The sequence below is a fragment of the Pelmatolapia mariae genome, linkage group LG9 (assembly GCF_036321145.2).
Source record: "Pelmatolapia mariae isolate MD_Pm_ZW linkage group LG9, Pm_UMD_F_2, whole genome shotgun sequence".
NCBI lineage: Eukaryota > Metazoa > Chordata > Actinopteri > Cichliformes > Cichlidae > Pelmatolapia > Pelmatolapia mariae.
In genome coordinates this window covers 8,944,907-8,959,366 of record NC_086235.1, presented here as the reverse complement: position 1 = coordinate 8,959,366, position 14,460 = coordinate 8,944,907, and the positions used below count along the sequence as shown (strand labels likewise).

The 14,460-nt window shown below is 40.1% G+C and overlaps 2 protein-coding genes across 5 annotated transcripts in view; one reads left to right on the top strand and one right to left on the bottom strand.

Moving 5' to 3' along the window:
• Positions 1-14,460, bottom strand: part of LOC134634075 (zinc finger protein 729-like) — a 219,534-nt gene that overhangs the window by 54,251 nt on the left and 150,823 nt on the right. The window lies entirely within an intron of this gene.
• LOC134634076 (zinc finger protein 208-like) overlaps positions 183-14,460 on the top strand; it is a 144,860-nt gene continuing 130,582 nt past the window's right edge. For both annotated transcript variants that reach the window (XM_063483138.1, XM_063483137.1), the window contains exons 1-3: positions 183-253; positions 3,700-3,805; positions 4,599-5,447. In XM_063483138.1, coding sequence (XP_063339208.1) covers positions 3,788-3,805; positions 4,599-5,447 — 867 coding nt within the window. In that variant the 5' untranslated portion in view covers positions 183-253; positions 3,700-3,787. The remainder of the gene's footprint in view (positions 254-3,699; positions 3,806-4,598; positions 5,448-14,460) is intronic.

Genomic DNA, 14,460 nt, shown 5'->3' with positions numbered 1-14,460 from the left:
TCTGTATGTTCATGTTCTTTTCTTTTGTAAACTTCATCTGTTTGTATGTTCTACACTCATTGTGTTTCAATAAAGGTAAAAAACAAAACAAAAGGTACGTTCTAAACGAAGCTTCAGACGTCACTAATCACGTGACTCTGGCCAAACGAATCAAGCCTCGACACAGTGCTTCTGAAGCAGCGTGTTGATCTTTTTGACACACGCACCGGAGCGTCAGCTTCAAGCGGACCATCACTACCTCTCACATCTAAAGGTAAGTGCCAAGGTAACTTTGAACTGAGTTCAGTCAATCTCGAGTTTTTCGAAGTTTTCTGAATGAAGTTTTCTGTTGCTCTCTGTGAGAGAAGACCGTTAAAGGCGAGGCTCTCCAGAGTGTAGCAAAACAGGAAACAGCAGCTGTGTGTGTGTAAGTGTGCAAACGAATAGATTAGAAGTGCAAGTGAGCCACGAGTATAGAAAGGTCAAGTTTCGTGAGTTGTTTTTCTCACCACTGATCACGCGCTCAACACTCTACATATACTTGCATCACACACGCGCTCTCAAGCATCAGTATTGTACAATTCTGGGCGTCACGTGAGTTGCAGGCGTTACCATATAACGGAAATCTCCATTGTTCTGTAGCAGTGGTTCTCAAACGTTTCACAATGAGTTTCACCCTTACGAGCGACATCACAGCGCAGTAGTATAGGCAGTAGCGATTTTTTGACACGTGCGGTTTCCCGGAGCGGCATCGTGGTGGGGGGCGGCATCACGGGCATCGGCGAAAAATAAAAATTGTTCGTACTCATGCTGCCCCGACATCATGCCAGCGCATATTGGAAATGTCGTAGGCACCGATCGGTTTTCTATCGTCCATTTGCTGGGAGTAAGGGCGCCCTCCTGCGTGCACCTGCTGCTTAAGTCAAAGTAAACTTTATTGTCATCTCCGCTACATACAGTCCAGCATATAGAGAGACGAGACGACGAGGCTCCAGTTACAGCAGTGAAGGGAAACAAACAATAAATATAAGAAAAGTAAGAAAATAAATATTCACTTTAGGACCAGGGGTAAGGGGATCAATAACAATTAAAAATTAATAAGTTACAGTTTGATGATTTAAAGTCTCACACACAACCCCTGGAAAGGGGAGGGGGACATGCTGCTTCCAAATAGAGCACATTTCATTCATAATGTTGTAAATCCAAGCCCATTATGTATTCACGATCTGAATACTGGGTTGTGTGAAATCCCAGAAATAAACCTTACACAAAGTGAATCTGTGAACTAAGGTGTAGGTCTATTAGGTTAAGTTGTGGTGATCCTGGGGTTGGGGGATTTGTGTTCACACTGGAGTGCAAAATTAAAACCAATGGAAGGTGGACAAGAAAAGTTTTAAAGCCATCAGGTGCTCAGTTTAGAAAAAATAGAAAAGAAGAGGAGGAGAAACGAGCAAAGGATACAAGTAAGCAGATGTGTCATTGGATAATGGGAGGTCATCCTGAAACAATCAGACTAAACTCCAAACAATACATTATGTTACAGATTTTAATATTAATTAGTCATTGCTGATTTGTCCTGTTTTCATTGTATGACGAATTATGATGGCTGCTTGCATATACACTCTCTCTCTCTCTCTCTCTCTCTCTTCATGTGTTTCTCTGGTGAATTTCGACAACAGTTTTATGTTTATGCACAATCCTTAATATGTTTTATGTGTGTGTGTGTAAAGTTCCACAATACATGGAAATGAACCTTGTGGAAAGGAGGATATTTTTTACTGTTACTGTTATTATTCATAACCAGTATTATCACTGTTGCATCATTTATCATTATCATTTTATCAAAGCATTTATTGAATCTGTTGATGTTATATTATAATGTGTATTTTAAGGGGAACCTAATCACATAATAATGGCATAATAATCTTTCATTGCAGGTTTAACTACATTCATGTAATCCATATTGTTTATTAGAGAGTTGTTAACTGAGGGGTTTGGAGTTATGGGGAAGTGAGAAAGTTAAGCTAAAGTTAAGATGACTCCATATCTGCTTACAATATAACACATCACATATAAGAAGTTTACAGCATGGAGGCCTGTGAGCCCAGCACAGCTTGCTGCAGGGGAATCTGGAGGATAAGACACACAAGACTCACATTGCAGGGCCTGTGCATACACACACAGTTTCTCAACTTGTTTTGCTCAAAACTGCTACGTGACTTGTCCAGTGTACGTGACTGTTTAGCAATAACAGAGAACATCTGGAGAAGGGAGTAAAGGGTGTCAAGGGTCCGATGTACTGGAGTGTTCTTAGATTACGAGAATTGATACTTAGATTTCCAGTAAATCCAACTGCTTTGACGCATAATGCTCGTCATCAACTGATATAAATACAACTGTTCATCTGTTGTTCGGGGGAGACTGGCTTTGGAAGTGTGATAATGCTCATCTTCCCCACATATATATGTGTATAATAAAATCACTATTTTGACATCCACTGGGACCTCCAGTCGTTTGTCCCCCACCTCAAAATACGAACCATGACAACCTTTAAAATTAATTCAATTTTATTATGTATTTATGTTTGGCCTACATCAGTAAGAAATGCCAAATTATATACACAAAGTTATAGAAATCACCACTCCCGTTATTCTTGATAATTTCAATACCATCACATAATAACATGTAACATCACATCCTGTAAGCATAGTCTGCCTGTGTCTTTTCTCTGGAAATGAACATTTTCAGCCAATATAGGTAATACATCAACATGGCTGCCATGGCTAAGTTAGGGATATTTATAATGTAATTTCCAAAACTTGCATATGATCTGCAATTTGTAGCAGATCTACTGACTGTCACAGAGCAGCTGGAGCAGTCTCAAATGGAGGTCAGTCCATTACTGCCACATGTGGCCAAGTGCCATAGCCTACTACTAGATTAACTCGTGACACATCTGCACCTGTTTCTATGACCACATTGAGTCTGAGTGGCTGCACTTACACTGGTGCATTCAAATCCACCCACAAACATATTGAAAGATGCAATGCCAGCAATGTGGATTGTCAAGACACAAACCAACCATTAAGCAAAGACAGCAGGGATCACTTGTTTCTGTTTATTATACAGCCAGATTTGCTTGTGACACACATGTGCAGCTGGCTTTATCACCTATTTTGAATTTGTTTCAAGCACAATACATTTGCAACTTTCAGTGTTTTCCGGTCTTCCAAAAGAAGAAAATAAAAAACTTCAACTACATGACATGCAATTGTGTATTTGTTTTCACCTTATCATACACTTGAAGTTTTAAAAATCACCACTCCTTTTGTTAATATCATTTCAGTCTCAGACAATCTAGCTTTTCTTACAGAGATTGAATGCACCTTCTGCGGATGGCGGTACCACACAGTGTGCGTGGACTTCCCCTGTACAGAAGGCAACTACAAATGTTGTGAATGCTAAGTAAACAGAAACAAATGATCCCTGTTGTCTTTGCTTAATGATTGGTTTTAGTCTTGACAGTCCACATTGCTGGCATTGCATCTTTCAATGCCAGCAATGCCAGGTATCAGTGCTCAAACCTTTTGTGTTTGTTTCCAATAAGTTGCCCACCTCAGGAAACAAAAATGTGTTCTTCGTCTTGTCAGATGAACATATGAGACACTTTGACTCTTCAGTGCAGTGTGGAGCCTAACAAAGATCTGTTTTGTGTCCCAGCTGATCAGCAGGAGGAGAAGAGTCTGACGGAGCAGCAGAGGAACATTTTTAGCTACTTGGACTCAGCTCAGCCACTACAGAGAAAACAATGAGCTCAACACAGAAGGTGACAGACAGAGCAGGGCGATATGACCAAAAATATTTATCACCATATACATTTGAAAATTTGCGTTAACGATGTAGCTGACGATATAATTGACACTAGACAAAATACTTTACAACTCCACAAAAAACACAGTAATAACGACGGCCTGCTAGCATGCTCTACCACAAATAGTGTTTGTTGTGTATCTGACGGACGAAAGCTAAACCAGTTCCACACCACTGAAGTTGCAGCATTTTTACAAACCAATTCTGGTTCATCTGTTTCATTCAACGATCCGCTTTCGCCCATCTCATTCTCCGTCGCTGCCATGCTTTTTCCTCCACGTGATTGTATTTGACAGAAGATGAGCAACATCTGTTGTGGAAGCTAATGGGGTTCCTTATGAATAAACAAATAAACAAACATAGGATTTATTATCACTGAATAATTATGTATAAATCCATACAAATTATAGAAATATGTAATAGGAAACAACAATATAACATAAGTTCTAAAATGATACAAAAGTGTGTGTGTGTGTGTGTGTGTGTGTGTGTGTGTGTGTGTGTGTACATACAATCAGGAGGGATGGGCATGATTTTAGTGTTTAAACAGTCATGAATTATTTTTAACAGCAGGTTGGATGTAATGTGTTAGAACTACCAGCAGGTGGTGATAAGAGACCTTTAAGGTGTTTAGTGCCACACTCCACCTTCAGGTTTAAAACTAGTGTTAATGGAGGGAGTTTGAAGGTTGAGTTTGTTCCACGACTGCATTTCACTTACTGCCTCTGTTTGTATCTCTGTCACTGCAGGACCAACATGGAGCGAGAAGTCAGCGCTCTCAGGAGGCCGACAAACCTCACAGAAGAAAGAGAGAGAAAACATACACCTGTGACGAGTGTGGGAAGGATTTTACTGGGAAGGATAAACTAAAACGTCATCAGGTCATCCACACTGGAGAGAGACCGTTCAGCTGTGACTTGTGTGGAAAGTCTTTTTCCAGGAAGGATTACCTAAAACAACACCAACTCATCCACAGTGGAGTTAAAGCGTACAGCTGTGATCAGTGTGGCCGAGCTTTTACTCAACGTTGCAACTTACAGAGGCATCTAGTTACCCACTCTGGAATTAAGGCATACAGCTGTGACGAGTGTGGGAAGGAGTTTACTGAGAAGGCTAAACTAAAACGTCATCAGGTCATCCACACTGGAGAGAGACCGTTCAGCTGTGACTTGTGTGGAAAGTCTTTTTCCTGGAAGGATTCTCTAAAAAATCACGAACTCATCCACAGTGGAGTTAAAGCGTACAGCTGTGATCAGTGTGGCAGAGCTTTTACTCACAGTAGCACCTTAGAGAGTCATCTAGTTACCCACTCTGGAATTAAGGCATACAGCTGTGACATCTGTGGAAAAACTTTCAGCCAGAGAGGGCACCGAAATACACACCAACGCATTCACACCAGACATGATGTGTACTGCTGTGAACAGTGTAGCAAAGAGTTTACAACAGATGCACAGTTACAACAACACATGTTTACCCACACTGAGGAGAGACCTTATAAATGTGACCTGTGTGAGAAGACTTTTAAATCTCCACATCACCTGAGAAAACACCAACAGATCCACACCAGAAAGAGACTCTACAAGTGCAGTTACTGTGAGGTTTGTATTTATATTGTTATCTTGTCATTTTAGCCTGACCGTTTGGAACAACTCTGCTCATTAAACTGTGTTAGCATGTTAGCAATTCTACTGCATGGAAAAGCAGCACTGAGTGATTATTCAGATTTTCATGTCAGTTATGATTTTAGTATTACTGTAGTATTATGGTGGTAGTATTGTAGTTATTGCAGCCCAGTAAACTGAGTGTGTTAACTGAAACAGTAAAATGTAATTGGACGTCTGCAGAGATGCTCTTTATTTCAGGCGACGTTCAGGATAAAAATGTTGAAGGACTGACTTACACTGTCTTTGTGTCTTTGTTTAGAAGCAGAGCGACACAGATGGATCCAGTTCTCAACCCTGTCATCACTGTGGTGGTGGGAAAGACTTTCGTTGTGACCTTTGTGGAAAAACTTTCAGTTGGCAAGTTACCCTAAAAATACATCAACGTAGACACACTGGAGACGAACTGAAATACTGCAAAGAATGTGGGAGAAGCTTCACCACATCAAGTGACTTAAAGCAACATGAACTGATTCACAGTGGGGTTAAAAAGCACCTCTGTGATCAGTGTGGGTCATCCTTCACCACTGCATGGAAGCTTAAAACACACAAACGAGTCCACACAGGAGAGAAACCATACAAGTGCAGACACTGTGACAAAAGCTTCTCACGTTCAAATAGTCGTAACAATCATGAACGTACACACATGGAAGGAAACTACAGCTGTGACCAGTGTGACAAGAGCTTCAGGAATCTCAGTTCATACTCCAAACACAAACGATCCCACGTTACTAATAAACTGTTTCACTGTTACCAATGTGCCCAAACATTCACCTCATTGTCTGCTCTGTGCAAACATCAGCGTGATCACTCAGGGCTGAAATCACTCCCATCACTGGATCACAGTGAATCTGAAGAGACAGAAAGATCCTCTGGTTTCAGTGTCAGACTCAAAAAGCTTGAGATCAGGCTCCACAGAGTTCAGATAGAATCATTTAAACTTGTGTTGAACTGAACTGGTTGCTGGGCTGAACTTCTACATAATACAGATTTACATGGGATCTTATTTTCTGTCGTTTTACTGAGTCAGTTTTGTCCTTTTTTCTCTGTCCTGGTTTTGCTCGTCTGTAAATAATTGAAACTCAGTCAAATAGTTCATTGTTCTCCAGCAAAACGTTTTGGAAACTCATGTTTAACCTTTAAAACTCTGACATGTTTTAGCACACAAGGCTTCATCGGGGAGTTCACTCATGATTGGACCATGAGAATAAAGGTTTTTAGTTCTTTCAAAGAGAGTCTTGGAGCTGTTTGATGTTTTTGTTTTTTCTGAAACCACCTGAAAGTAAAACTATTTTTCTTGCTTTATGCAGTTTTTAATGTTTATTTCATCTGTGATGTTCTTGAATGTGTTCACATGAAGATGGTACAAATAAACTGTCCTTTTAGCTTTAGCTCCTAATTTATTCATTATTTATGGATGTAGCACAGCAGCAGTTTCTTGATTAACACATGGAGGGCTCGGGATCTGATGCTAAATAATGTTTTGTGTCCTTGTACGCATCATACAGCTCAGCTGCTCCACAGATGTCAGGTTTACACAGTGGGATGGTTTGTAAGAACGCAGCTCTCCTGTGGATAAATCCTTACTCTTAGCCTCAGGACCTGACACAGTCCCAGCAGGTTCGGTCAGAAGATTTATACCTTTTTCATTTCTATATGATTCTTCTTGCATCTAAACAAAGATGATTCAGTTTGATACATTTTGAAGGCTCTTCGTGCTTTGGTGTAAATGAGACGTAATATTTGCTCTTAGTTTGGTTCTCCTGTACAGAACCTTGCAGTACAACAGAAACCTAAAAAGATTATTTGTAGTTGTTATTCTTAGTTGTTCTGCTGCCTAAATACCACAGGGTCTAATCATGAAGTTTTTGAGCTGCACATACTTTACGACCTGCTGAAGTTCGAGGTCACAGCGTCTGTAGAGCAGCTGGAACATAATGAAGTCTACAAGGTTAAAGTTTTCTCTTCACTTGTTGTTCTTTCTGCTGCTTGGTTTGATGGATCTGAGAGAGTTTTTTTTACTCTTATTATAATTATCATTAATATTTTACTCTTTAGAAGCTTTAAAATAGTGTTTGTGTTTGAAAAAATTGATTTAAGAATTGAACAGAAACTTCTGTCCTTCTGAAAATCGCCCAAAGGCACAGAGACAAACTCAAAGGATGCAACCTGTAACTTTCTCTTCCTTTATGTCAGTATCATCATAAATTATTTATTTTTATTTATTATTATTATTATTATTTATTTATAAAATGCATATAGAAACAGTAACACTTTAGTTTGGACTTCATGATTTCTGTAACTAGAAAATATTATTTTGTTTAAAGACAGAAGTGACCGCATAGTTGCAACATTAAAGTGAAATATTTAATAGTCTAATAACAGATTAAATGCTGTGTTGAGGCTGTCGTTTTTAGCATCTACATGGATGGTAAAATCACCCACAATAATTATTTTATCTGGGCTGAGCACTAAATCAGATAAAACGTCTGAGAAATCAGAGAGAAACTCAGTGTAAGGCCCAGGTGGATGATAGATGTTGACAAATAAGACTGGTTTTGTTGATTAGTTGGCTGGTGTGAAGAATTGCTGCCACACCGCCCCCTCGGCCTGTGCTTCGAGGTTTCTGGTAGTTAGAATGACTCGGGGGTGTTGATTCATTTAAACTAACATAATCATCCGGCTGCAACCACGTTTCTTTAAGGCAGAGTAAATTGATTTGTTGATCAATTATTAAGTCATGTACTAACAGAGACTTGGAGGAGAGAGACCTAATATTTAATAATCCACATTTCACTGTTTTACTCTTTGGATCAGATGTGGATACTGTATTGTTCTTTCTTTGTGATTTTTTTTATGTTTAAGTTGTTTATTGCTGTTTTTTACTTTGTGTTTTTGTCTGTTTGGGAGCTGACACAGTCTCAATGGAGATGGGTTTTTGGGGGGTAACAGGAAGAGAGAAGCTGCAGAGAGGTGTGTAAGACTGCAACTCTGCTTCCTGGTCCCAACTCTGGATAGTCATATTTTAGGGGGTTTAACAAATTTGTCCATATTTCTAGAAATGAGAGCTGCTCCATCCAAAGTGGGATGGATGCCGTCTCTCCTAACAAGACCAGGTTTCCTCCAGAAGGTTTGCCAATTATCTATGAAGCCCACATCATTTCTTGGACACCACTCAGACAGCCAGCAACTTAAGGAGAACATGTGGCTAAACATGTCACTCCTGGGCTGTATCCCAATTCAGGATCTGCAGCCTTAAAGGCCGCATTTTAAGGCCGATTATGTCACAGCAACGCGACGAAGGCTGTCCCAAATCGAAGGCTGCTCGAAATGCAGCCCTCAAATGCGTCCTTCATTTCCCTGAATTCTAAGGATGTAGTGGTGTAGACTTCGTGGCCCAACATATTACAGATTGCATTGCGTGGCGGTGGGTGTGGATAATTTTGCCGAAAAAAACGGTGGAAGCGGAGCAGCCGAAGAGTAAACGTTTAAAAGTAAGTACTGATATGATGTCTCAACAGGACCTGGAAAAAGTAGTCCATGCATTCATTTTTAGTAGGCTTGATTACTGTAACAGCATCTTTACAGGTCTACCTAAAAATCAGTCAGACAACTACAGCTCATTCAGAACTCTGCTGCTCGAGTCCTCACTAAGACCAAAAAAGTGGACCACATCAGTCCAGCTCTGAGGTCTTTACTCTGGCTGCCTGTCCGTCAGAGGATAGACTTTGAAGTTCTGATGCTGGTCTATATATAGACCAGCATTAAGCTTAAATTTTTTAAAATCAATTTTAAATCATGCTTTTTATTTGTTTTTGTTTTTTGATGTCTCTGTAAAGCACTTTGAATGACCTCATTGTTGAATTGTGCTATATAAATAAACTTGCCTTACTGAATATTATGTCACTTATTTATGTGCAAATGTTGGATGGAATGGAAAAATGCACAAAATGAGGAAAGATAAGGAGAAAAAATAACTCCCCCCAGACTGAGCTGCAACAGGGAGATTAGTTTGAGAACAGAAAAAAAACACCTCTGCACATAGCACATGAAAAAACTCTTAATACACCATAGAAACACATGACAAGCAACAGGGGTGGGTAAAGGGTGAGAGACAGCCAGTGTAGACAGTACATCCGGGCCTGCAGCCTATGCACTGGTCTCCTTGATCCACCGTCAGCATCGGAGGGGAATAAGCGTCGAAGGCGTTTGGAGGGGGAGGGGGGATGAGTGTATGTCTGCATGTGTATATGTCTGTGTGCGTGTGTGTGTGCATGTCCAGACTTCAGCTGAGACAGTGTCCTTCGCCCTGCCAGGCTAAGTAAACAGTCTTCCAGCCAACCCAGGTGGCCTTGCATAGAATGGGAAGAACTATCTAAACACAGTCTGTTATCAGGGTGTTGTTGTTCAGCTCCAGCCTGGAGAGCGCAGCTGGCGCCAAAGAGGTATCCGCATGAAATGATGGTTGGTGGTGGTTTTTACTTTAGTGCAAACAAACTCATATGAATTTCAAAGCTGTTCTAACACTGGTCTCTCAATCTCCCGTTGGAGAGCTGTGAGCTTCTCCACGATGTTATCAAACTTAAGCTCCATGATGTTGTCATTCTTGTGCTCAAAGAGCCGATTCTGAGAACTCACGACCGCAGTGCGCTTCTTCAAGATGTGATCCAATTTGCGTTCAGAGGTCTTATTCTGAGTATTCACGGCAGCCGTGCAGTTCTCCAAGATCTTATCCGTGCTGCACTCAATGAGCCCATTTTTAGAAACTCACGCCTCGTCCCATCGTTTCAATCCCAGCGGGCAGCCTTGTGGGGGTTTGAACAGCCGGTTCCGCTTTCTTAATTCTTCGATAAGCCAGGGCCAAGCCAGCCCCGATCAGCAAGAACCCTTTTATCATGGTTCCAAATAGGTAGATATCTTCAACACTCAGGCTCACCCGAGCCCAGACTTCTCGTTGAGAAAAGGGTGTCAACTGCATTCAGGGGCCAGTTGATCAAATCCATAATTCCTCTTTTAGGTGTTAGAGAACAGACTGTGAGAGAGTGTTCCAGGGAAAAGTAATACAAAAAAGCATGAGGCTAGACAAGGACACAAGAGGCTAAGCAGGGAAGCTAAGGAAGAGAAGCTAAGACCAAAAAAGTGGACCACATCAGTCCAGCTCTGAGGTCTTTACTCTGGCTGCCTGTCCGTCTTTGAAGTTCTGATGCTGGTCTATATATAGACCAGCATTAGGCTTAAATTTTTTTAAATCAATTTTAAATCATGCTTTTTTTTGTTTTTTAATGTCTCTGTAAAGCATTTTGAATGGCCTTGTTGTTGAATTGTGCTATATAAATAAACTTGCCTTGCCTTACTGAATATTAAGTCACTTATTTATGTGCAAATGTTTAATAATGAAGAACATTAAAACATTACTGTTGGCCACATGTCGGCAAAGTTATGTGACATTAGTGATGTTTGTACTAACTTGGTTTTAAAGCCTTTAAAATATTCACTGTTCAATAGTCAACCTTAATCTTACAGAGAATGTGATGATTTTATGGATAATTAAAGTCAGTCATATAACCGGATGCTGGCGTAAATTCTTGACCATCTCACACTTTTGTTTAATCAGTTTTCTGTTTGACGTCTTTTCAGCTGTGTGAAAACCCCGGAGGAACCCTCCCGAGGGAATAATAATGTTTTATTTAATCTAATCTAATGACTTATACAAGCTGAAAGTCAGTGAATGCTGCTTGGTTTGCAGTCCTGAATATCACGGCACAAGCAGGATTCACTGCACTGCTAATGTTAGCTATGTTATATTGCTGCCTCTGTTCAGTGGTGTCGAGCCAAACGGACTTTAACGTGTGTTTAAACGAGCTGACGGTTCACTCGTTTATGCTGCTAACACTAACACTAACAATTCACTAAACAAGGGAAGATACAACAATTATAAGGCAAGAAGCAGCAAAATGCCTAATCAGAAAGAAGCAAAAAGGGGACTTGAAAGTTCCAAGTAAATGGTAAATGGCCTGTATTTATATAGCGCTTTAATCGTCCCTAAGGACCCCAAAGCGCTTTACATATCCAGTCATCCACCTATTCACACACACATTCACACACTGGTGATGGCAAGCTACATTGTAGCCACAGCCACCCTGGGGCGCACTGACAGAGGCGAGGCTGCCGAACACTGGCGCCACCGGGCCCTCTGACCACCACCATTAGGCAACGGGTGAAGTGTCTTGCCCAAGGACACAACGACCGAGACTGTCCAAGCCGGGGCTCGAACCGGCAACCTTCCAATTACAAGGCGAACTCCCAACTCTTGAGCCACGATCGCCCCCAAGTCTAAGATAACACCTGAGAATGCTAACGAGGAGAGTGCTACGCCCAGCAACGTGCTAATGGATAGCTGCCATAACTACGCAGCTACTGCGGTAACACTCACGTTAGCCAAAGAGGAAATGAATGAGTTCCCACCTCTCCATCTTAACCTCTTAAATCACCAGCTCTGAAGAAGGTGATGTACAAACGCAGCTCTGACCCAGTTGATGTAAACCAGATAATTTCCAGTTTATCTGCACTAAAAAACACCAGGTCTGATAACATCGAGAGCATGGTAAGACAGAACTCGAACATGGTGAGAGAGAACTCGAACATAGTGGGAGATAATATGATAAAGATTGAGGGTCTCAAAAAGACGACTGATTTTGTGTGTGCGGAAATGAAAGACATGAAGGGGAAAGTTCGCGACCTGGAAAAAAAAGTAACTAAAGAGGAAGGCCGGGTGGACAACGGCCATCAGGGAATATCTGAGCTGGAAAGATATTCCAGGAGTTGGAATCTCAGACTACATGGAGTCAAGGAGACTGAGAAAGAAGACGTAAGAGGAAAGGTGATAGAGATATGCCGATCTGTTCTGGCAAAACAAAATCACAGGCTGCCTGATGCCATCGACACCGTTCACCGACTCGGAGCCAAGCGCCAAAATAGCACCAGACCCAGAGGCATCGTTGTGCAGTTCACCTCCCGAGTCTACATCCCCCTACCTGCAGGACAATCACTACCTTTGTTCAATAATTAGACACAATAACAGTACTTTCATTACAGTAAATATACAATAATAAAACTGAAAATGATAAATTACTTGACTGCTTAGAAGAAATAATTAATTTCTGTCTCTCCAAATACCCAAATTCAATCCTCTTAATTGGTGGAGACTTTAACATCGCTTTAGATAATGCAGTTGATAGATGGCCTCCAGGGCACCAATCTTCATACCGTGCAAACTTAAAAAATTTTATGTCATGGATATCTGGAGAGAAAAATTTCCAGATGATAGACTTTTTACCTGGAGCAATAAGACAGGATCCAGGATATCCCGTATTGACTTCTAGCTTGTTTCTGACTGCATTGATAAAGATAATTTTACTGTTAATATACTCGCCACCCCCTCACTGATCATAGAGCAATTTACATTAACATCCAAATGCTCACACTGGATAATATAACTTATAAATTCTCATTGGAAGTTAAATAACTCCTTACTAAAAGATAAAATGGTTAACACACAGATTAATAAATTAATGGCTCATTATTGAAATAAAGCTAACACAGAGAAGTCATTTTGTACCAATTGGGAACTTTTTAAATTTGAAGCATGCAAATCTTTGAGAAGATATGGGAGTCAAATTACTAAATCGAGGAAAGCTGAAGAGGAAGAAGTGATAAGCAAAATTGCCTCTTCCCATATGGAAAAGAAATAAAAAGAACTTATAAAAGACTTGCATAAGATGTGGCCTACTTCATATAGTGAATCATATACGGCTTATATGATTTACTCATGAAAGTGGCCATTTTCATATATTGTTTTTTTAAGTATCCAAAACATACAAGTTTCATTTACATAATTTTTCTAGGGATCTTGTATCTGTTTTCACTATTGTATGCTTTTCATACAAGTTTCACACAAGACAGATACAAACTTAATAAGATTTATATATATCTTTTCCATGTGGGTTATTACCAGAAATCCCCAGAAGAAATCTCAGAGGAAGATAAATTAACTTTACTAGAACTTCAAAATAAATTGCACGGTTTATATCGACACAAGGCTGAGGGTGCTTTTGTAAGATCCAGGAAGAGGTGGCTGGAGAAGGGAGAACAAAATTCTGCTTTTATAGGCTTGAAAATACAGATCCAAAATCAACTAAATATTAATGGCATTGTCTCTGACAATCCTAGAGAAATTTCAAAGTTTTGTGCCAAATTCTATACTAAACTGTACAACTCAAAATATAATGAGGATGTCTCAACACGATTTCTCAATAATATTAAAAACCTAAAAACTATTGTTGTGGAAGATAGAAGTCACTGTGACAGCCCTCTGACTGTGGAGGAAGTTTGTAATTCTATTTCTGCACTTAAGGCCAACAAATCTCCTGGCACAGATGGTTTAACTGCAGAGTTTTATAAATCATTTTCTGATCTCCTGGCTCCGTTCTTACTGCAGGTTTTCATAGAAAGTATAGAGAATAACACCCTCCCTCCTACTCTTACTCAGGGTCTCATAACACTTATTCCAAAGCCAAACAAAGACTTACTTCTTATTGATCATTGGAGACCCATCTGTCTGCTCAATAATGACTATGAGATTATGGCTTTAGTACTTGCTAACAGAATTCTTGGATACAATTATCGATGAGACACAATCAGGCTTTATGAGAAATAGACATATTTCTAATAACATTAGACTGGTTTTAGATCTACTTGATTACTCTGATTTGGTATCTGACAATAGCTTCATTCTCTTCCTGGATTTTTAAAAGGCTTTTGATACAATTGAACATCAATTTATTTTCCACTCTTTGGAAAAATTTGGCTTTGGAGAATTTTTCTGTAAAGCTTCAAAACCTTGTACATGAATGGCAATAGCTCAATTAAAATGTTTAAGACTCCATCCCAA